This window comes from Protopterus annectens, chromosome 7.part0 (genome assembly GCF_019279795.1).
Source record: "Protopterus annectens isolate FY-2018-M chromosome 7.part0, PAN1.0, whole genome shotgun sequence".
Taxonomy (NCBI): Eukaryota; Metazoa; Chordata; order Ceratodontiformes; family Protopteridae; genus Protopterus; species Protopterus annectens.
In genome coordinates, this window is record NC_056739.1 from 1,612,673,926 (window position 1) to 1,612,697,660 (window position 23,735).

Consider the following 23,735-nt stretch of genomic DNA (forward strand, 5'->3'; position numbering starts at 1 on the left):
TGTCTTCTCTTTGTTCTGTTAGGTTGTCAGTGGAGGCTGTAGTTTCCTCCTGCAAACCAGATACATACCACAGACGAACTGGGAATCCTCTGTGTTACCTGATATGCATGACATAAGTGAATGACTGAGTGAGCACATCCTGTTATAAACTGTCGTCGTCCTAAGGATTACTTTCTCTGCCTTCTGCCATCAGAGTCCTGGGACAAGTACCAAAGGTACCTGCTTTCCCAAGACCATATGACCCTGTACCTGTATAAAGTGGGTATCAAAGAATGAACAAATGCATACATTTATACAGAGAGAGAGAGAGAGAGAGAGAGAGAGAGAGAGAGAGAGAGAGAGAGAGAGAGAGAGAATAAGGTGTAAATGCATGTCAACTTACACAAAAGCTGTTGGAAAAAAAAAAATATATATATATATATATGTGCGTGTGTATATATCTACATATATACATATATATATATATATATATATATATATATATATATATATATACATATATACAGTTTAACTGTGTACTTACAGCACAGTAAAGAGTCTGCTCAGGGTTATTAAAGCATGCTCACTGTAATATGCAATTCTTTTTGTAGGATGATTCCCGGAAACTTCTGCACCTGGCTGACACAATAGAAGAAGGCACAATGCCTAAGGAAATGTCTGATATCATTCAACGCCTCTGGAAGGACAGCGGCATCCAGGTTTGCTTTGATCGGGCTTCTGAATATCAGCTGAATGACTCTGCTGGATAGTAAGTTCAATAAACTTAGACTTCAGTCACTATATGTCAGACTGCTGATGAAAGGACTGCATCATTTTATATATCTTTAGTAACAGCAATAATCAGTAGAGATGCGCAAGCAGCTCACGCAACAACAATTAGCATTTTGCCTCTGCATCCATATTAGCTAACTGTTCATGATTGTTTCTAAACTGTATAATTTGTATAGCTGGAATAATAAACTCTCAGTCTACCAGCTATGTGGTACAGAAGGATGAAGCCCTGATGATAACCCATATGACACAGGTTCAATTAGTGGTCCAGGAGCAGCAGGAGCTGGCCAGAGAGATGGGAGTGAGCAAACAACACCAACTCACTCATTCTAGGGAAAGGGGGACTACTCTTTCAGTGGTGAAACTGTGACCACATGTAAAGTGGGAGTACATTATTGGCAGACATTGATGCTGTTGGCTGTACAATGGATAACCTTAAGTACTCCTATATTAATAGCAGTACATAGTCTTTATTATTAGCTAGATCACAAAAATCAGTACCTGTCTTCACCTTTACTGCTTTAGGCACTTATATCCCCTGTTTTGGGACACTGAAGTGTTTCTGAATGTTAATCTGAAAAAGTTAATAATCACAAAACAAGGTTTCTATGATCTCATCCATATATAGAAAGCATGTCATCTTTCTTTTGTAGCTTTTATTCTCAGTACTGCTAGATGAGGCTTATGTGGTATCGGTTTCAACCTCTTTTGTAATCTTTTTACAACTATCAGCCTTCATCCTTGTAACACATGATTGCCAATTGCAAATGTAATTTCATATTTGCACATTTCCGAAATTTTGCAATTCATCTTGAATATTTTTATTTTTCTTATGCCTTGCACCAGTCATATACAAATATTTCACTTTTTTGCAATACTCATTCGGTACTTACGTATTATCGCAACCAAATTCCTGAGATAAGAAGCGGCTGATTTTCAAGCCCTTCTTATGCCGATACTTGTAAATGTAATTAAAACACACACACATGTGCCATAATATTATATATCTGCACTTATAACTGTGGTATTTTCAAAGTTTCTGTTATTGTTGGCTTAGGCTGCCTAGGTTTCATATTACCGGCTTGGTCGATCACATTCTTTCACACTTCCCCTCCATCAAGCTGGTTTACAAATAGGATTGCATCCTCTCTTACTCGTTGTAGCTGATGATGATTCATATAATTATAATTATTATCATTATTAATATTTCTGCTGTTTTTTACTGTTTATTAAGCAGGCCAGAGCAGTGGTCAGATTAGCCATTTCGGGGTGTGTGTGTGTGTGTGTGTGTGTGTGTGTGTGTGTGTGTGTGTGTGTGTGTGTGTGTGTGTGTGTGTGTACCCTCGTTTCAGTAAGCAATTGTATATTTCCCTTTATGCTTTCTGTCCTGGCATGACATGACAATCAAATAAACTATTATTTTTCTATGTCATATGCTGTCCTAAATGAGTGTGAGACTGTTTTTTAATGTTTTTTTTATACTGTCTGTGACTTCTTGGATTTTCCAATTACAGTCTTTAAAGAAGTTTTTGCTGAACATGGGTCTAATTATGACACGTGTTTATTTGTAATGCACGCTGTTTCTGCTGCATAACGAATGTGATACAATGGTAGTTAGGACTTTAAACACCCCTTTTCACTATTACATACATTTGTTTCCCAAGAACTGTGAGAATTATCCCTGCTTAAAAATCTGGTTGCGATAATATGTAAGTACCACTGATTCTTTTGAAGTGAAATTTCTTTAAGCAGGATAGTGCGAGTTCAGAGTGAAACTGAAAAGTGAAATGGAAGTACCGAAGTCAAACTCCACCCACTTAGAGCAGAGTTTGACTTCCTTTCTCTGCTTTAGCTTTTCGACCACAGACACAAACACACACACACGCATGCGCGTGCGCACACACATACAAACCAATTAAACTGTTAGTACAAGACGTCTGGGTAGAGCCACAAATAATGGGGGAACAAAGGACCAAAAATAGGGACAGATTTTAAATATTAATTTTATAAATACAGAAAGTGCCTAGAATAGCAGGGTTTGTGTTAGCATGCATTTTATGAAGCAGAGGTGTGCACGAGAGAGAGTGAGTGAGATGATTACTGGCAGTAGCAGCAGTAGAGAGGTTTGAATACCTCTGGATCTTTCAGCCGAAGAAATCTGGATAAAGCCTAAAGTAAAGGAAGAACAAATGCTCAACAAAAGAAACAGATTTTAATTATTGCTCTTATAAAATTACAAACTTGCTTAAGTAAAGGATTTCTGTTAACATGAATTTTCTGAAGAAAATAAGTTTGAAACTCAAATCTATGTCATTATTTAGTGACATCAATCTCTAATAGCTCACAACAAGCCAAACGTTTTAGGAGTAAGGAACCAAAAATTAAAGTAAAAACCAGGACATTTTTTTAAATTATATTTTGGATGTAAAATGCTTCCTCCAACACCATTAACATGTACTACAGCAAGTCTGAAACATTAGGAAGAGGAAGTATTTTATATTAAAAATATATAAAAAATAATATAGTAATAAAAATGGGTCTACTTCTAATGCCCGAACTTCCGATTCACCGACAGGGAAATGACCGACGCCAGAAACCCGACAACGCAGTTGACCGACACGCTCGGATCCCGACAGACGGAAGACCGACAAGGGGAATGTGTAAGCGCGACCTGGTAAGTATGCGATAGTGAGGGATGTAGGAGTAGGGAGCGGACAGGTAAGTGTTGAATACTCAGGGATGTAGGGTTAGGGTGTGTGATAGGTGAGTGTGCGGTAGTGTCGGAGCTTGGGGTTTGGGGTGTGTAAGTGAGTTAGGGTTAGGGTGCAGGTAGGGAGTGTGTGCGGTAGTGTCGGAGCTTGGGGTTTGGGGTGTGTAAGTGAGTTAGGGTTAGGGTGCAGGTAGGGAGTGTGTGCGGTAGTGTCGGAGCTTGGGGTTTGGGGTGTGTAAGTGAGTTAGGGTTAGGGTGCAGGTAGGAGTGTGTGCGGTAGTGTCGGAGCTTGGGGTTTGGGGTGTGTAAGTGAGTTAGGGTTAGGGTGCAGGTAGGGAGTGTGTGCGGTAGTGTCGGAGCTTGGGGTTTGGGGTGTGTAAGTGAGTTAGGGTTAGGGTGCAGGTAGGGAGTGTGTGCGGTAGTGTCGGACCTTAGGGTTAGGGTTTGGGTTAGGGCTAGTGGATATGTGTTGTAGTGTACTGTGTTGTTGACGTGTAGTGTGTCGGTGTTATGGTGTTCGGTGTTTCGCGTTGTCGGGTTTGTGTGTTGTCGGGTTTCTGGCGTCGGTCATTTCCCTGTCGGTGAATCGGAAGTTCGGGCATTAGAAGTAGACCCAATAAAAATATATAAATAGGTAAGTAAAACATAATTTTACAGAAAGCCCATTCTCTGAGTGCAATAATGCCTTCCAGGGTGTGTGTTAATGTGCAATTAATGCCCTTCCAGGGGGTGTAGAGGCCCGACACTGCAGCCCAGGGCAGGCATAAATTACACATTAACACACACCCTGTCAGGTATTATTGCTTGCTGAAATCATTCTAGCTACCGCAGTCTATTACACTCCATTTATAATTCCATTTGCTTTCCTTCGCAGTTCCTTACAGAAGTTTCACTTCTACCCTGCGTGGTGTTTTTTTCGGTCTTTGTCTCTATTTATCTTGTGCACTTTGCTGGAATATTTACATAACTGTCTGCTACCTTTTTATATTTGTCTTCTTTCTCTTTCTAGCCTTTGGGAAGGTAAGTATCACTGTCAGTCCAAGTGATCTTACAGCAGGACAGCTCATTCCAGATGTTGAAATGCAGTCGAGCACGTGGACCTTTGTTGTGCTTGTTCTCACTGTTATTTGTATCTGTGCCAGAAAACAATTTAGCACTGATAATGACTGCTCTGACCTGTATGAGAATACTTTCTTTAGTTTTTTTAAGTTGTGACTGCTTTAAACTGTTAATTTTATCATTGTCTATTGTATTAGTAAGTTTCACAAATCTGTAACCGTCTTTACTTTTGTATTCATTATTTTTGTAGACACATCTGGTCTTGTTTTGCTGATATTTCTTTAGATTGTGCATAAGTACCTGTATTCTTTTTTCTCATTGCCACATTCTTCAGCATGATTTGGATTTCTTCTGGAACATATCATACATTTTTCTTGTTAATTGTGTGTGTGTGTGTGTGTGTGTGTGTGTGTGTGTGTGTGTGTGTGTGTGTGTGTGTGTGTGTGTGTGTGTGTATGTGTGTGTGTGTGTGTGTGGTTTGTTGTATATTACATGCCTTATTTCTATTCTGCCATCATTTTTTACAAATTTTGCAGACTGGTACATGTCCTTTCACCAAACACTGCTTTTGTGAGATTGTGACCTCCCACGGTATCTGCAGATTTCCTTTTTACTTTGTCTCATGGGCTTTCTTTATTTTGAATGATTCAATTTATTTTGATTTTTCTGTACGGCTATTGACACATGTTTGCATTTCCCTAAAGTCATGCTTTTTGCTGAATTCTGTGTTCCTTGTTGTATGTGAGATGCATTTAATGGTTTGGGGAAAGTCAATGAGACTTTCTAATGATAGCGCTGGCCCATGTAATACATTCCTCATACATTTTCCTGACCTGCAATTCTGAATACTTAGGATTTTTATTTCTTGGGCATCTGGGAAATCACATTTTTTGGCCAGCACTTGATCTTCTAAGTAATTTCTCTTAAGCCTTAAGTCTAGACAGCACCTCACTATTGACTACCAGTTGTTTGCAATATAATCTACCTTTACTCTCTCTTCTAAGTTAAACTTCTGTCAAGTCTTAGGTCAAGAGAACATCTCACTCTCATATACTAATTATTCCACATATCCTAAAATAAAATCTTTTTTTTTTTTTCAAATGCCAAAACATTCATTATTACAGATTTGTTTTAATTGCCCCTATGGGTAATAACTGTACTAACCAAGTTTTATACTTTTTCTCCTGATACAGTTCTTTAAAGCCTTGTTTTATATTTCCCAGTAAAACAAGATACATTATTTTGGGATACCACTGTACCAGACATCAAAATATCCAAACTAATGTCAGCTCCCTTTGCTTCCAGATGCTCCTATATTCAAAACACACACACACACACACACACACACACACACACACACACACACACACACACACACACACACACACACACACACACACAAAACTAATGTCCATTCCATTTGCAATAGCAGTATCAAATTATATGTTTAAACCTAATGTAAAGAATGCCTGATGTAAATAATGCATTTTACCTGAATGAGCTTTAAGTAACTTTGAAACTTCTAGACATCTAAATCGTCCTTACTCATTAGCTAACACCAACTTATCCCATGCATCACGTTTTTTTCAAACACTTTTATTGAATTATCACTTGTGACATAGGAACATTTACCTTTATATAACAGGTTAAAATTAACAAATATTATGCTTCACATATATGGCTATATATGATATAACCCAAGCAACATTACATAAATTATTCAGTTCCTGCCCCCTTTTTTAAACAAGAAACATCTTTATTAAACCGTCACTTATGACCTAAGCAATCATACATTTACATAAATGAAAACAAACCATACTAACAATCCCAGTTGCAGGCATTTTACATCACAAACCATACTGACACACTTCCAGTTGCAAACATTATACAATAAAGCAATAACCAATGACGTGGTGTAGTATATTGAAGATTTACCCAGGGTTGATGTGGTTTAATCATGAGGATGAAGCTCGAGTGATTAAATAAAGCCATCTGTGGGTAAATTTCAATATACCACAACAGAGTCGGTTATTGCTATTATACAATGACATTATTTAAGAAAAAAAATACTTTTCTTAAATAATGTCTTTGTATAACGGTACATTACTGTTCTTCCACTGGTTGTGGTACACTGCTTCCCTGTTTTGATGTACTGAGCATGCATATGAGACTTCTTGTTTAAAAAAATATATTTTGAGGACTTTATACCAATGAAAAAAACTCCGGGCGACCGGACCTTTTTTCCATTGGTATATTGTGGGATTAAAAACGGGTACGCTGACCAATCAGCGTGCATGTTTTGGACTATTAATGGGGGGGGGGGTCATTGTATAATTACTTATAATCTACCCAATCATTTTCAGTCAAACATTACATAGCTCATTTCAGTCCTGCCTTCTTCTAAACCTCATTCCTCCTGTGTATGTATGGTTCTATTCCCCTTTTTTCCTATATTGTTTGCTCCTACCTTTTTCTAAATATCTCAATTCCAGTTGTTTTATCTCTGTTACTATATTCACTACTTCTAATATACTTGGTTTAGATTTTGATTTCTATTTTCTAGTAATTGCTTTTGGCAGTCACTATAATTACAGACAGCAAGGCCTTACCATGGCAACATTCTAGGCAACTGATTCTGTATCATAGCTCAGAAAAATCATCTCCCTCGTCAGACAACTCTGCCCATCCAGCATCTCCAACAGTGCATCCCGCAGGGAATCCTTAAAGTCTGCCAACTCATCACACTCCCAGAAACAAATGTTCCCAATTACTTCTTTCTTCCCTGTCATACCTCCGACATTTGGTATATACCAGAGGAAAAATTCTCTGGAGTCTACTTGTGGTATAAAAATATCCAAGTAAACATTTCCAAGCAAAAATCCTAAATCTTCTAGATTGTGTTGCATATTTGGGAGACATACATATGTCCTCCCATTGTTGCTTTGTGAATTGCTTATCCAGTCTCTTTTCCCAATCTTTTCTAACCTCCTTGGATTGATTCCTATTGTTATCATGTAATATTTTATATGCTGTACTAATTATTCCTTTTTTAATGGCAGCTTCTGTTCTATATTCTACTGAAACCTCTACCAGCGCTGGTCTTTCATTTAGGACCCCATATGCATCACATTGCCCATCCCATCCAATATGGAATCAAGCCATTCTTTCAGCCTATGTAGAAAACTGACCAGGGGCTGTGACATGACTGATTGGTCAACATATACCATTTTGTCAGAGTAAGCATTTGCAAAGGCTGAATATTTTGCTCCACATCTAACATTAACACTTCCAACTTCTGAAACATTTCTGCTATTACAATGTTACACATCCCATAAGTGAGAGACATTAAATGGATTTAGCTACTGTTTGTGAGAGACAGATTCTTGGATATCTTAACTTTATTTAAGCCTATAAGTGGAGAAAAAGCCTCTTTTAAGTAAGGTGTAGTATATCTGGTAGAAATAACTTTTATTTTGAAATATTAACTTTATACTCCAGCCCTGCAAATATAACTTTGTCTACTTTTTCTGAACCAAATTGTTGAACGGTATCAAATAACCATCACAAATCACATTGTGAATCCAAAACACTAATAAAGATATTATCTTGCAAATACTGATATATTCACTTGATTTGACTGTATGTATAATCTATGAGGTGAGATTGAGAAATAAAGTCTAATGGCTCCAGGTATAATGTAAATAAGAAAGTGACAAGAGGCAACCATGTTGTGTACCTCTGCTTAGCATAAATATCCTAGTAAACCTTGCTCATATTTTAACTTGACCTGTTGTATCCCCTTGCCAGATAAATAAGGCTAATGGCACAAGGTATAATACAAATTTGAAGGCTGACAATGTACAATCCTGTCACATTCCTCTGGTGAATATAGACATTCAAGAAGCATCAGTGACATTTTACGTCAAGCTGTTGTGCCAGCCCCTGTGCTACAGAGGGATAATGTTCTGACTATGAGTCGGGTGATCCATGATCGATTAGTGACTCAAGCCTGATGGAACTGGCAGAGGAGGATGAGCACATCCATCCTGGGAGGGAGAAGGTAGTTGTGGTTGTCCACTGCCACAATCCCTCAAAGAAAAAAGTGGGACTGTAAGAGTCTTCCCTAAAGGCTGGTGTTCAGCGACTAAGCAACTTTGGTGATGTGTCACATTATAGGTACATGTGAGCATGCACCCACATTGGTGAGGGTATTGTGGTCCCAGCAGTGATACAGTCATCTGTCTCCCACCCAGGGTGGGGTTATGCATAGATAAGCATACTGTCATTATTAGAATGCCAGCAAGGGCACAAACCATTGCTAAGGTTGTCAGTATAAGGGTCTCCCCTGGCTAACTGTCGCCTTCACTGGAGAATACTCAGGATGAAATAATGAATGGATATGGCTGATATAGGGAGGCTTGATGGTTGGCATGTGCATCTGGAAAAAGTACAAAAAAAATTAACTTCAGCCATTGTGACAGTTTATATTTTACTCAGTAATTTTCTAAAGTCCTGTGTAAAAAATATTCTGCACAGTACCTCAGCAACATATGATCATTCCTCCTACTCAAATGATTTTTTTTAGTATCTTGACCTAAATTGTTAAAACCTTTCTCAGTCTCACATGCATTCTGCATTAATGTTGTAATCTTAAGGATATTCCGCAGGATTTACTAATCTTCCGTGTAAGACTAGATTAGTTTTACATGGAAGCACCAGTCTAAGAGTATGATGGCAGCGAGACATGCATATTAATGAGGGCACGCTGCCTCAACTCTAAAGCTTACATGGAGCATGGACGAGTGTAGGGGGTGTGTCGGACTGCCGAGCAGTTCAAAAAGCCACGCCTCTGCAATGAAGAAATGCCGCAATGTCAAGTTACATGAGCGAGTCCGCTCACATGTGCACACTGTAACACTACACTCCCCATATGTTAAACAACTGACAAAATTAAAAATAGAAAGATTTAAAAATTTTTTTTTTATTTCGTCCGATATAGCTACCCGTATTTGCGCCTGTTTGCATGGGTTTGCCCATTGCTTAGCTACAGTTAGCAGTTTAGACACCCAAAGAGGATAGTAAGAAAAATATATGCAAATTAAGCAAAATAGCAATAGCGTGGTGGTTAGAGCCTTCGCACAGAGGAGGCATTCCCAGTTCAAGTCCCAGTACTGCACATTCCATTTTCTATTGGAAATCTGTATACAAAAATATTTCCTGACATTTTTTATGTAGAAGTTTTGTAAAAAGCATTGAAAAGTTAAATATAGTAGTGAACAAATTTTATATATGTATATATATATATATATATATATATATATATATATATATGTAAAGGTGAAATGGTTATGCATTCTGAGGCATGAGTACCCTATTTTAAGTAATATAAAGTACTGCTAAGCACATTTTACCAGTATTGAACATATTTAAATCCAATTGCTCATAGCTGCGCACCACTTTAACCAGCGCAATGTCTGTGCACGTTGCTGCACACTGCACTAACAAGCGCAATCACAACATATTTGTGCATAGCTGTGCACCGCGCTAACCAGTGCAATGTCGGGCAACTTTGAGGAATGTCGAACAACATTGAGCAACGTTGGGCAAAGTCGGGCAAAGTTGAGCAAAGTCGGTTAAACATGGCCACACCTCCTTTACTGTACCTTAACCAGTCAGGTCTGCCCAGTAGGAAAATAAAAAGCAGTGACAGGGCTCAAACTCAGGATACTGAGCACTATAGTCACAGTACTTAACCACTAAGCCATGACAGCATTTCATAAACATGCACTTTCAATAGACACATATCTATCAAAGGAATTTTAAACATTGCCAACATCAGCTAATCAGGTGTGCCTACAGCTGAGTTTTTTCAAAACTGGCCAATCACAAATAAGTGCGGGAAATGAGGCATATTTAAGCTTCTCAGGTGGCAATACTTGCTATAACTGGTTGTAGCTTCCTTCTGCAGTCAGCATGGCCGGTGTTGGAGAAGGCACTCGATTTAGAGCGCAACACTGGGGCATTGAGGAGTACAAAGTAATAGTTTGGCTCCCTGTCCACAATCATAAGGAAAGACTCCTGCGGGGCCAGTACCAGGGTACCCAATATAAAATGGAGGCCGGGAACAGTCTTGCTTGTGATCTCACCAGTGCCACTGGTGTTCCTCGGACTGGTGAGCAGGTCAGGCACCATTATTCTAACTTGAAGTGACTTAGGGAGGATCTACTGGACCAGTGGATCCAGGAATCCCGTGTGATGCCTAATGCCCCAGTACTGAGTAAGTAGCCATTGTATTAAGTAGTTAAGAATTGCTATGCTTGTCTATACTATGGATTGGTATGTCTCAGTATCACTGCATTTACTTCACAGCTGCAGGTGTCCAGGCTATGAATCAGCAAGCCCAAGAAGATAGGCTGCAAAGTCTGCGTCATCAGGCAGGTTAGTAATTATTCTGCATGTGCTGTTATATAAAATAAATGAGAGGGCCTTCAAAATGTGTTTTAACCCAATAAATAAAAGTGTAATAATCCTTTAATAAATGTATAATTCCTGGAGTGCGTCTGTGTCATTTTCTTTGATATGTTGTTGTACTGTTGCAGTCTACAAATAGTAGCGTTGTATTAAGCAGTGTCAAGTAAAGTGTAGCTATCATTCTAAGTCTTTTGGATTAAGCACTTGGGCTTCAGACCAATTGTTATACATTAGGAAGGTTTGTGGCATGCACTGTGGTGGCAGGACAGGTAGCTTTCATCCTTCTAAGTTGGGAACTGCTGATTGAGAGCCCAGTGTCTGTTATTCTTAAAGTGTATTAGTTCTGGTTTAAGCACTTGGGCTTCAGGCCAGTTATTTTACATTAAGAAGGTTCGTGGTCTGCACTCTTGTGGGAGAAGAGGCTGGACTCTGCCCTTCTGAGCTGGGAATTTCTGGTTAAAGGTTTATAGTGCCTGAATATTTGAACTGTATCTTACTGAAATTGGTACACCTTGTTTGCTGTAGCATAGACTAGATCCAGGCCTGCTGAATCTAGCTTTGTTTATATGCTTGTTGTTTGTTTGCTTGTTATTTCCCTGGAACGTGAATTCCACCTAATACACGGCTTCTCAGCGCTTCTGTGGATCACTAGTGATATCTGCATTGCTTACTGTACTTATTTCCTTGTTTCACTTGAAAGAAAGTTACTGTTTATCATTTTTGCATTTAAGTTACCTGTAACACATTGCACTTAAGTTACCTGGCACTTGCTCACTAAAGCAATTATATAAGTCAGCACTAAAAATTAAAAGCACTACACCCTCACTCCCCACTGGCCCTGGTTTTCAATTATTAAGGAATTCCCAATATTATTCTAGCATGTCCAAAGGTGAGTTGTCAATCTCCTCTCCGTTCCAACTGGTGAATCTGGGAATCTTGAGGCAATGTTACAACTGCCTCATGTACACAGACAACCCTCTCCTCCTCCCAACAAATTCCAACACATGTGAGAGATGCAACCATATAGCCAAACTGGAGGCTAAGCTCTCTCAACTCAGTACTGGCATAACCAGTCAGGAGGAGAAGGAAACCACACTCACTACAATTCCAGTCTCACACAGACCTGCCATGACAGCAAACCAAACACATAATCACACAAAAACATACTCAGAGGCTCTAAATAAAGATCTGCCAAAGCAGCAGAGACCTCCAAAGCAGACACCCAAGCAGCCACTACCCCAAAACAAAACACGTGCAACACATATCTCACAAAGCCAGTGTGCCGAACAGTCACAGCCCTTAAGACTAAACAACACACCTGATACACTTGTAATAGGTGACTCTATCGTCAGGCACACTGACGTCCCGCTCACCAGGCTGAACAAGGAGAGGGTCACGGTGAGCAGCCTGTCGGGCGCTAGGATCCGCCACATAACACAAGCACTCAGGTCACTCCAAGGCAAGTACAAATATGACTCAGTCATTGTCCATGCTGGTGTGAATGACCTGAGACGTACCTCCCTGGACTACATGAAAAGAGACATAGAGGAGCTCTCTGAGCATGTAGCCCAGGCCGGTATGTCTCTGACCTTGAGTAGCATCTTACCCTCACCAAGAATGATGCCACAATATGAAGACAAGATGATCAATTTCAACAATTCTCAACAACAGGTAAAATTTGGAACAAACTTCCCCATGATATTATATCTATGTCTACTTTAAGTCAATTCAAAGCTAAGCTAAAAACACATCTGGGTTCAATGCGAAATTGTCACTGCCTAAATCCGGGATAGTTAACCTTCGGCTAGACTAACAGTCATCACACATGACTCTCCTACTTCTCCTTACTATCCTAAATCCTCTCCCTTTTTAGATAAATTATAAAGAACAACATATGTTCTAACTTTGAATGTAAAATATACTTCACTGTTATTCAAATTGTTTTTTTGTTACCTATGTTTGGAGCTTTTCTCCCCGGGCCTCCGCTGAAAATGGACATGTATCCAGTCGGATCCTCCCGGTCAACAAATGTAAAATAAAAATAAAATAAATAAAATTGGCTTAAGTACTGGTGTCATTCAAAGGGGATCCAATGCCTGTCAGCTTGGGATGATATGCTCGACAAGTCACGATGCTTCGCTAGGGACGGCTTGCACCTGTCACCCCTGGGCATTCGGATATTGGCAAAGGCTCTTGCTACCCCCATAGTGCCTTTTTTAGGCAAGGCTCAAAAGACAAACCCACCTCCATAGGTATCACAAGGGATAAGAAACTAAGAGTAATGCTACTCAATGCCAGAAGTCTAAACCTCAAGATGCATGCACTCGAAACTCTCCTTAGCATGGAGAACATCGATATCTGTGCAGTAACAGAAACCTGGTTCAGGGCTCCCGAGAGCACCCCAGCACTACCAGGTTATACCTCATACCATGCTTTTCGACCCCAAAACTTGGACCAAACCACAAAAGGAGGGGGAGTATCGATATTCATCAAAGATACCCACACCTCCAGGTTGGTGGCAAAGCACGAAGCATCAGAGACTATCCATGTGCAACTAACAGTGGGTAAAACTGCCTTCCAGTTTATAGCCTGCTATGGACCACCCTCCCAAACCCAGGAACCCCACTCGGCCTTCCTGAGAACACTGGAAAATATGAAGGTCTCTCCAAACACCATTATATTGGGTGACTTCAACTACCCAAACATAGACTGGGAGCATTACTCTAGCTCCAACACCCTAGCCCAAAGGTCCTAGAATTTATAAACTCAAATGCTATGGAACAACTTGTTACCACTCCCACAAGAGGGGAAAACATACTGGACCTGATCATCACCAACATGGGGACTCTATGCTCCAGACCAGAAGTGTATCCCTCACTGGTAAGATCAGACCATAAACTAATCTCACTGGATATTCACATCCCGATCCCACCCCCTGCCCAGAAAACCACAGTGAAAAACTTCTCTAAAGCAAATTTCACACTCCTCAAAACTGAGGTGGAATCCTTCAAAGCCCCCGGGCCTGTGGAAAATATGGCGCAGACCGCAGAATCCTTTATAAATGCATTCTATGAACACCTTCAGGAATGCATGGATCATGCTTTCCCAAATAAAACCAAGACTCCAAAGGCAGACGTCCTGTCTGGTGGACCCCAGCCATAAACAAACTATACAATAGAAGGAGGAAGCTACTAAATGATAGAGCAAAATCCCAAAAAGGGAAGGCATCACTGATCAGTATTAGCAAAAAACTACGGGCACACATAAAATTGTCTAAGGCCAGCTTCAAGAGAAAAATTGCACAGGACACTAAGGATAATCACAAGGCTTTCTTTAGTTATGTTAGGAACCTGGGTGGTAATTCCCAGATATGCTCAGAATTAGTCCAAAATGACAAAAAATACACCGAACCCACTGACATTGCCAACATCCTAGCTGACAGGTTCAGCGCAAACTCCCCCCCTCCCCACCAAAAGGGCAAATATCTATCCCAGCAGAGTGCTGCCCCTGACATCTCAGATGCTCAGGTAAGAGCCGCCCTCTCCAAAGCAAAAAACACAGCATCAATGGGACCAGACGGTGTCCCGGGCTGTGTCCTACATGAACTCCAAGAATAGCTAAACCCAAACATAAAACTACTGTTCAATCTCAGCCTTACTACAGGATATGTGCCCAAAGAGTGGCGTACAGCAACAGTGGTCCCTCTCCATAAAGGTGGTGCCTCAACGGATCCTGGAAACTATCGCCCCATAAGCCTGACTAGCTTGGTCTGCAAAACTATGGAAAGGATCATCATGGACCTCATAAATAAAGATATTGGGGACCTACAAACACTGGATCCTACCCAGTTCGGCTTTGTTAAGGGCAGATCTTGCCTCTTAAACCTGGTTGATTTCTTTGGATTAGTAGTACTAGGCTAACTGCCCTTGTGAGCCATTTGTAGCCTAGCTATTTCCTCTGTGTGAGAATCAAACCCTGCATCTTGCTTTTATAAAGTAAGCACCTTAACCATTATGCCATCCCTCCCACAGTCACCAAGGCCATTGACGAGGGGAAGGTGGTCCACACAGCCTACCTGGACCTCGCAAAAGCCTTCGATACAATACCCCACTCGGGCATTATAGATAAGCTCACCAGCTTAAATATAAACCCCTATGTCACTAGATGGATTGCAAATTGGCTCAAGGACAGAACCCACATGGTTAGAATTGCTGGAGCCATGTCAGACTCCAAACCAGTTACAAGTGGTGTCCCACAAGGCTCAGACCTGGGACCTCTCTTGTTCGGTATATATTTCTCGGAGGTACAGGCCAACACGGAAGGACTGTGGCTGACCAAGTTCGCAGATGACTGCAAACTGGGAGCCATAATCGACTCTCCAGCCGACACAAGCATCCTCCAAAAAAGCCTCATAGAAACAGACAATTGGTGCCAGAGCCATGGCCTCAAACTAAATGCCAAAAAGTGTATAGTCATCCCCTTTGGCAAAAACAAAGTGCCCACAAATTACCACATAGGTGGCAATCCATTAAGTACAGAAGAAGTAATTAGGGACCTGGGGACCCAAGTTGATAGCAATCTCTCATTTGACAACCACGTGGCCAAAGTGGTTAGAAAAACATTTTATATAGCCCACCTAATCATGAAGGGATTCACATCTAGATCAGGGGACGCCATCGTGCCTCTTTACTCATCCCTCATCAGGCCCATAATTGAGTACAATGCCCCTTTTGGGATGTACCTTACCAGACACCTGCAGCAATTGGAAAGACCCCAAAAGTACCTCAACAAGAGGATCAAAGGGCTCAAACAGATGCCATATGCTGCCCGGTTAAAGAAACTCCAGCTCTACTCAGTGGCATACCACCTGTTCAGAGGTGATCTGTGCCTGACGTATAAAGCCATGTCCAACCCGGAATTAATGGACATGCTGCACCTCAGAAAATCCAAATCCCATCGAGCCACGCTCGAGAGACTTGAACCTCAGCACTGAAATAAATAGGACATGCTGGAGGGACAGATTCATAACCCAGAGGCTCCCTTCACTCTGGAATAAAATCCCAGTCCAGGTTAGGCAGAGTCCCTCATTGACTCTCTTCAAGAGGAATCTTGATGAGTGGATGGGAGATCGTAGGTTTACCCCAGGTATCACTTCTGTGTCACTGTTAGACAGAGGCACAGTATACTAATCTCGAAAAAGGGCATAGCAAAATAAATTTAAAATGGGTGACGAAAGCCAAACACATTCTGGCTAGGCTTATAAATGCCCTAGGGCAGATAGCCTAGTATGAACCTATGAACCCACACTTGGGTAGGCCCATATAACGTGGATGAAGGGAGTGCCAGTAGCATTTACGCATATTTACAGCCCTCAACTGTTGGTTCATGCCCAGCATGTACAGGTTAATCTGGCACATGAGTAGCTTGGTATTGTGTTCCCCAGAAATGTCAGTGTGCTGCCAGAAATGTAGGGAGCTGTTAACATATAACTGATACTTTCACCTGAACATAATAATTATATGAAAGTAGAGCTGTCAGTGTACCATCTTAGCAGTAGTGTGTGTGAGCAACTCTCAAAATATGTAGCAGTAACATCTGCATCTTGGACAGTTTGTATGTAAGATACAGCTAATGTATATAATGATCTAGCAAAATCCAATTACACAATATAAGGTCATTGGGTAGTGTAATAATACATGTAATGGACATATAACTGCAGTTAATAGGAATGTAGTGAAAACTAGAAGGATATACAAGTTGTTAATTGAGCTATCTTTTTCCACCCTACTGTATGTGCATAAAAAATGCAATTCCACACCTCAATCGGTATGTCTAATCTCAAAACATGTGTTGGGACATATGTCCTAATGGTTTATAACTATTTGCATTTATTTCTATGCATGTACCCTGTTAAAATACCACAATATTGGTGGCCTGTTGCCATCAATTCAACCTGCATGCTGTTGTAATGTCCACTATTGTTCTATATATGCATGTGTTATGCTTGCTTTTCAACTGTTGAAAATCTGGTGTGTTGGGTTAATGGGAATACTTCTGCATGCTCTTATAACTAATTGGCAATGCTGTTGACTGTTACTAACCCATATCTTTATTAAACTCTCCAAAACATAGTTCGTATGGGAAGGCCGGTCCCAGTGGACTCACCTGTCCCACCTCAGCTGGCCATGGCACCTGGCACCAGCAGATCCGGTGCCCAGCCGGGGACCTCCTCCTCCGTTGGCCCTGTGCAACCTTTGGGTAGAAGCACTGCAGGGGATGGGGCTCTGCCCCCCAGTGCAAGCATGGGTGGAGGAGGGCCACCTATCACCCTTCGAATGGTCCGGGCTGTGGTGCGTAGAGAGATTGAACGTTCTGTTGCAGAACCTCTACGCCAGTGTGAGGCTCGAATGGCACAACTCCTGGGTCAGCCTGCCCCTCCTACACAGCCCCCAGCACAGCCACCCTCTGGGCTGTGAAGGTGCAGTGGTGACTGCCAATGGGTGGGGACCTCAGTCCCACTGTTTCCATCTGGGGGCTCATGGGCTTGCGATTTCCAAACATCCCTCCCCGTCAAAGGTGTTCACCCACCACATGTGTCATATACCACCCCTGTATGCATCTTGTTTGTCTTGTCTGTTTACCTCCCCAACCTACCTCACCAAATATACCTACTTCCCCTACCCCACATTCCACTCTCACCAGAAAAAAAAAAGTGCAATCTGCTCCCAAAAAAAAATTACGCCCCATACATAGCTACCCATTTTACACACATGCACTGGACACATGAAATGTTATTTAATTGGCATTACAACATACTTTGTTGTCCTCACCCCTCTCTCAGGGGTTGAAGATTTCATATCTACCTCCAAATTTATTGCATATGCACAGCTGTTGCTGTTGAAGAAATGGGCAGCTATGGACCTTCCCTATAAACGTCCTGCACATCCCGAGCTATTTTCCATACTGTCTTTCCTTCTTTGTGCCCATTTTTTACCACTTACCTGTCTCTCCATTTTCCTTTTCTTTCAAAGAAATGAGCGTGGGGGTGAGCGGGAGTAAGCACTATTAAGCAGTAGTTAGCGGGTTTGCACGAGTTTCCACTTGTTTGCGCTTGGCTAAGCAATGAGCAGCAATGCACAAACCCGCTTAAAAGTGCCTTAGTCACTCTGTATGTGAGGGCCCTTGTTCTGCTGAGGAGCAAAATAAAACACCTCTGTCAGTCTCTAACCCCAGACATTGCACACACTACACAACATAAAGTACCACTAAGCCATGGTAGATATACATCAAGTTGGTGCTTAAATAAATATATCATGCATCAGAATGAGTGAATGTAAAGGAAAAATAGGAATACCATACCACACAACTTGTTCTGTGGATGTTGACCAACAGTTGTTGTGTGATTACATTACATGACTGTGATAAGAGAAGCAGCCATTCTAGCAGGAAATAATGTTACACCATCACTTTACAACCCCATACAGTATCACAGCAGGACAAACACTGGCATATCTGTTTAGGGCACAGGCCATACCTCCCAATTGTCCCTAATTTTCAGGGATGTCCCTGATTTTGAAACAAATTTTAGCTCTGTCCCTCTGAATCCCTCCGAAAACTACTGACTTTGGCCAGAAAGGTGGTGAATTACACTTAATGAATAATGACAATAATTAAGAGTTAGACACTTCTTTTACTTCAGAAAAGGTGTATTAATTCATATGCTCTGATTCTCTCAATGTCTCAACTTAATGGCACTAATATTTTAAAGGTGTCCCTGACTGTCCCTGATTTTTTCTTTACTTTTCCCTGAGTCTGTTCAAATATGTACCTGAGTGGTTGAGAGGTCTAGCAGAGGCAGAAACACAGAGGCATATCAGCCTTTCTGCTGTTACACACTGTGCAAATAGCTTTGGAAGGAGTTTCGGAAGCATACCCTTATGTAGGAATACAACACTGAAATACAAATGGATGTAGCCATGTACTGGTAGCAACCAACTGTAAGAATGCCATTGCTCTATTGCTGAAAAGACCTGTGTAGTGCACAGACAAAACGTAACAGGCTATTCTCTGGCTATCACGTGGATAGGTCCACAGTTGGGAGTTACGCAGACAGACTACTTGCCTTGATAAACTAACATGTACACAGCAACCCTGTAAGTCCAGCAAGATAGAATCCACATAATAGTACTTATGCTCTCTGTACTTCTGCAACCCTACCCAAATGTAGAATATACCTGTGTGTGCAGGGTCTACCAAGGATGTAGGTAAGCATACTCACAGTACTGAAATGTGTCCAGTTTTTCTGAGCAGCTTGTGCTAATGTCAACACTAAAAAAGTACAAACTGTTTAGAACTGAGTAAATGAATATTCACAGTATAGCAGTTCACAAACAATTATTGTGCCAAAGGAATACATCTCAATAACTAGCTTTGTATGGCAGTTATTTGTAACAGTTGAAAAGAAAGTACATCTTTCCATGTATCTTGGGGTAGCATTTTGAGGGGTGAGTACATTTCTACACTGACAAGTGGGTACTGGAAGCAGCAACATTAGGTATAAGTACAAAATGTAAGTCTCTGGCTACACCCCTGGCTTCTGATATAAGAACTATACCAACCTTCTGTCTTAAACAATGATTTCCACAGCAAACAAGGATGATCTCCATCTTGGAAAGCTGAAAGAGCCATGCCTACATGAGTTAGCAATTTATAGTACTGGGTTGCTATGACAGTGATTACTGCAATTACTACACAGCAGGCTGCATGCAGTTAGTAAATGGTGGCCACTAATTGGTGCAGAGGCCATCACATGCTCATGTACAAATTCCTACGAAAGCAGGCTGCAATCTCTGACAACAAACTCAATCACTCTATTGCAGAGACTGACAGAGAGAGAGAGAGACACACAGAGATAGAGATAGAGAAAAGGAAAAACAAAAATAAATATTACCAAAGCATACAAAGGAAATGTATGTGACACATATGTATTTACTGGCATGTAGTAGATGTTATTGAAGAATAGTCTACATAATGTGAACCATTCATATGTGGTAGCAGTACTTCTTTATGCACAGATGGTCTGCTTAACTGCTATGGACAATACTGTGTGTACCTGTGGGCAGTGGGACATAACTGTGAAATGTGTAGCTCAGCATTAAATGTCAAAGATCCGATCCATGTTATCTGTGTTCTGTACAGTAGTGTGGCCAATGGCTGTTGGGGGGATTAGCGCTGACATTATATAAACATGGGTGTGACAGAACAGCACATGCATGATAGTCATATTAAAGTGTAGCTTAGCATTGGCAACTGCTGTAGCAGTCTAGTATGCTTATCTAGCATCTGTTGCCATATAAACCCCCCTAATGTTAGTGTGTGTTCATATGTGACACCTGTTTGTGTTGCAGCAAGGCCCAACAGTTCAGCTGTGAGGTCCAGGGACTTATAACAGTGTGGACCTTGTGTGTGTATGCCACACACATATGGAGAAATATATATGTGTCATATATATTCACATCTGCATATGTGCATAGAGCAGGGGACATATTGCAACTGTTTGTGAAGGGGGGAGATATATATGTTGGTGAAGGCTATTTGTATGTAGGTTTTAGTGTGTGACAAACAAGGCAGCATACAGTGTTGGCATATGACATGTGGTGGTTAAACACTGCGGGTGGTTTCTTCAGTTTGCAATGTTGAAGCCAGTAAGGCCTGCTAAAGCTACCTGGGATGTGAACACCTTCAATGCATTTATCCCAAGACTGCGCAATTTTATTACATTACTGTACACCTTACTTCCTTTGTATAATTGATATTCTCACTATGAAAGGTGAAATGTGTATGTGCCTACATATATATGTATATGTAGATCAATGGATGTGTATATGTATATATACATATATATATATATATATATATATATGTGTGTGTGTGTATATATATATATATATATATATATATATATATATATATATCTATATATATATATCTATATATATATATATATATATATATATATATAGTTATATATACTCATACACACCTACATCTACTTGTTGCAATAGATTCTCTGTACTGTTGCCTGACTGTGATGGTCAATATATTTATGAATACGTCAAACAAAGATATGTATCTGTGGGAATAGCTTAGTGGGAAACTGTTTATGTCATGGTATTAAGGGTCATTGCTTTGATCCTAGCAAAAGCTGTGTATTCTGTTGCTAGGCAGAACAAGTGCATACAGTGTGATTATGCCCCTTGGTTTAAACTAGGGTGTGTCAATGGAGGCTATCACACTACATCTATGATTATTGATTGGTACCAATGTTGAATGCAAATCCTGTGTGTACTGTAGTACTACTTGAAGCTCTGGGCCTGTACAGCAAAGTATGGTGTATGTCCATATTGCTTGCATCCACTGTTTTGTGTGGTCCCTGTATTCATCACAGATTACATTTCTCAAGATTAAGGTTGTGTAAATACTGACACACAGTACTGTATAGTACACTCTGAAAGCTTATCTGGGTTGTCATACCTTTGTGTCCTGTAATTATGTCTGATGTGTGTGTGTGGGTATGTCTGTAACATGTCCTTTGACATATGTGTGGTAAAACATATAACTGCGTATCTAGCAACATTCATAGTTTACTACAGCAGTATGCGACCTATATTCCCAATTGTACACATATTTTGGCCACGGGTTTGCCATTAACAAGTTGTGTGATATAATAGTAATACATTTACTGGACCTTACACTGATTGAGATGGATGATATATTTCTTTACACATCAGCTTAATATATATCTGCTGTGGCTAGGTGGTGCATTGTGTTGCATACAGTGTGCCAGGTACTCTTGTATAGTCTTATATAGTGATTTTATTTTGTTGCTGTGCAGAACATGGTTCATTAGATAGAGAGTGAGCAAGGCACTTTCATGCAGTTGTGGGGTGAGCAGTGATAAGTGGCAGTTACAGTGTTTCACTCTCAGCTTATAGGTTGCTATATATGGCAGTTCAGTGATATCTGTACTGTATAATGTTAAATGTGCCATATGACTTGCTCAGACATATTTTTGTATTTATGTCTTCCAGGGATCATGGCCCATCGCAGGAACCCCAGTTACAGTAGTGCTGAAGATGATATCATTACTAGCAGTATGATTCAGCACTACCATCTCATGTTCTCACAAACCAGCCAGGACCAGCAGGAGCATACTGCAATGTGGCAAGATGTCTGCAGGATAAATGAGGTAGGCCTGCATAACTGGACATATGAGCAGGTACGCCACCACTGCAGTGATCTTCTCAGACATGTCCATCAGTGTGCTGCTGATGTGCGTAGACAACAGCTTGCAACAGGAGGTGGTGTTAATATCCACCCCCCCTCACCAAAGTAGAGGAGCTGCCCCTGAGCCTGGTGGCACCTGCCCAACAACAACAGCAGCAGACATACACCATGATGGAGGGAGCCACCCAGCAAGCACACGTGGAGCATGCAGGTAACATGGCATACCTGTAGACTACTGTTATCTGTATTGGTAGATCATGCATATGTGAGATGGTGAGTGTGTCGTTCAAAGATGTGGAGCCTGTTGTTATGCAACACTGATCATTTGGAACATAATCTGTAGCCCTGTGAATGTAAACTGTTGTTGTACTGTAAGATTCCAAACACACAGTAGCAATGCCACAGTTGTGGCCACTGACAAACTGTCTCATCTCTATGTAGGTCCCTCTGGGGTGACATCAAGGCAGCGGACAGATGCTGGTGAGTGTGTTCTACATTTATTATTGTAAATAAAAAGTGCATGTCATAGTTAAGGTGTAGACCATGTATACATGTAACGCACCTACCCATAACACATGCTGTGCATGTTTGGTGTAAGAACACACACATTTCACTAATGTGATTAGCTGCCTCAAACACATGCAATACCCAGACCATCTCAAACAAATGTGGCTAGACTGTAGTGACCATTGGATAGGCACAGTTGATACTCAATATGCACATAACGTACACATCAATGTCATATACAGAGCATTTTAACATGCTACACATAAAGGATTCCCAAATCCTCTGTAAAGACACACTCCAGTATCCAAAATCTCATCCACATATTACACATAATATACCTGAGGGGTAGAGACCTATCATGGGGCATTTAAACACTCTGCAACACAATACACATTCATGTCAGGGAATGCTCCTTATTGGCCTCCTTACAAACTCACGTAACAACTGGTTGTGAAATGGTGAATGCAGCCAAGGTAGTACAGTTCTGGCACAGCATGATTAGTGCTGGTTTGGGAAACATTTGTAGCCTTGAGTGACCACATGATGCTTCATGATGATGGCCTATGGTACTATACCCTATGCAGTTATTGTAACCACAGTACTACACATAGCTTTCATTGCTATACACCTTAATGCTGTGTGTGTCCACACATATGCACCTCTAAACAATATACATACCAATCACCATTTGCACAACTGACACATATATGTCTTGTGATGCTATTGAATGGCTAGGTCATATGACACACATTGGGTATGTGTAGTGTTTAAATATGCAGTTGTGTTTTAGCATGCCATGTCACGGATGAGACTGGCATGTCCGCAATATGATCTACACTCACCATAAGTACCGTATATTGGGTATGTGGCCGAATGGTATTCCATCAATTATCCATGCACCACTGATGATGTTGTGTGAATACTCATCATG

The 23,735-nt window shown here is 40.8% G+C and overlaps 1 protein-coding gene across 1 annotated transcript in view; it reads left to right on the forward strand.

Annotated features, from left to right (window-relative positions):
- Positions 1-23,735, forward strand: part of LOC122807145 (guanine nucleotide-binding protein G(t) subunit alpha-1) — a 766,105-nt gene that overhangs the window by 494,868 nt on the left and 247,502 nt on the right. The window contains exon 4 of the mRNA XM_044078158.1: positions 591-748. Within this exon, the coding sequence (XP_043934093.1) occupies positions 591-748 (158 nt within the window). The remainder of the gene's footprint in view (positions 1-590; positions 749-23,735) is intronic.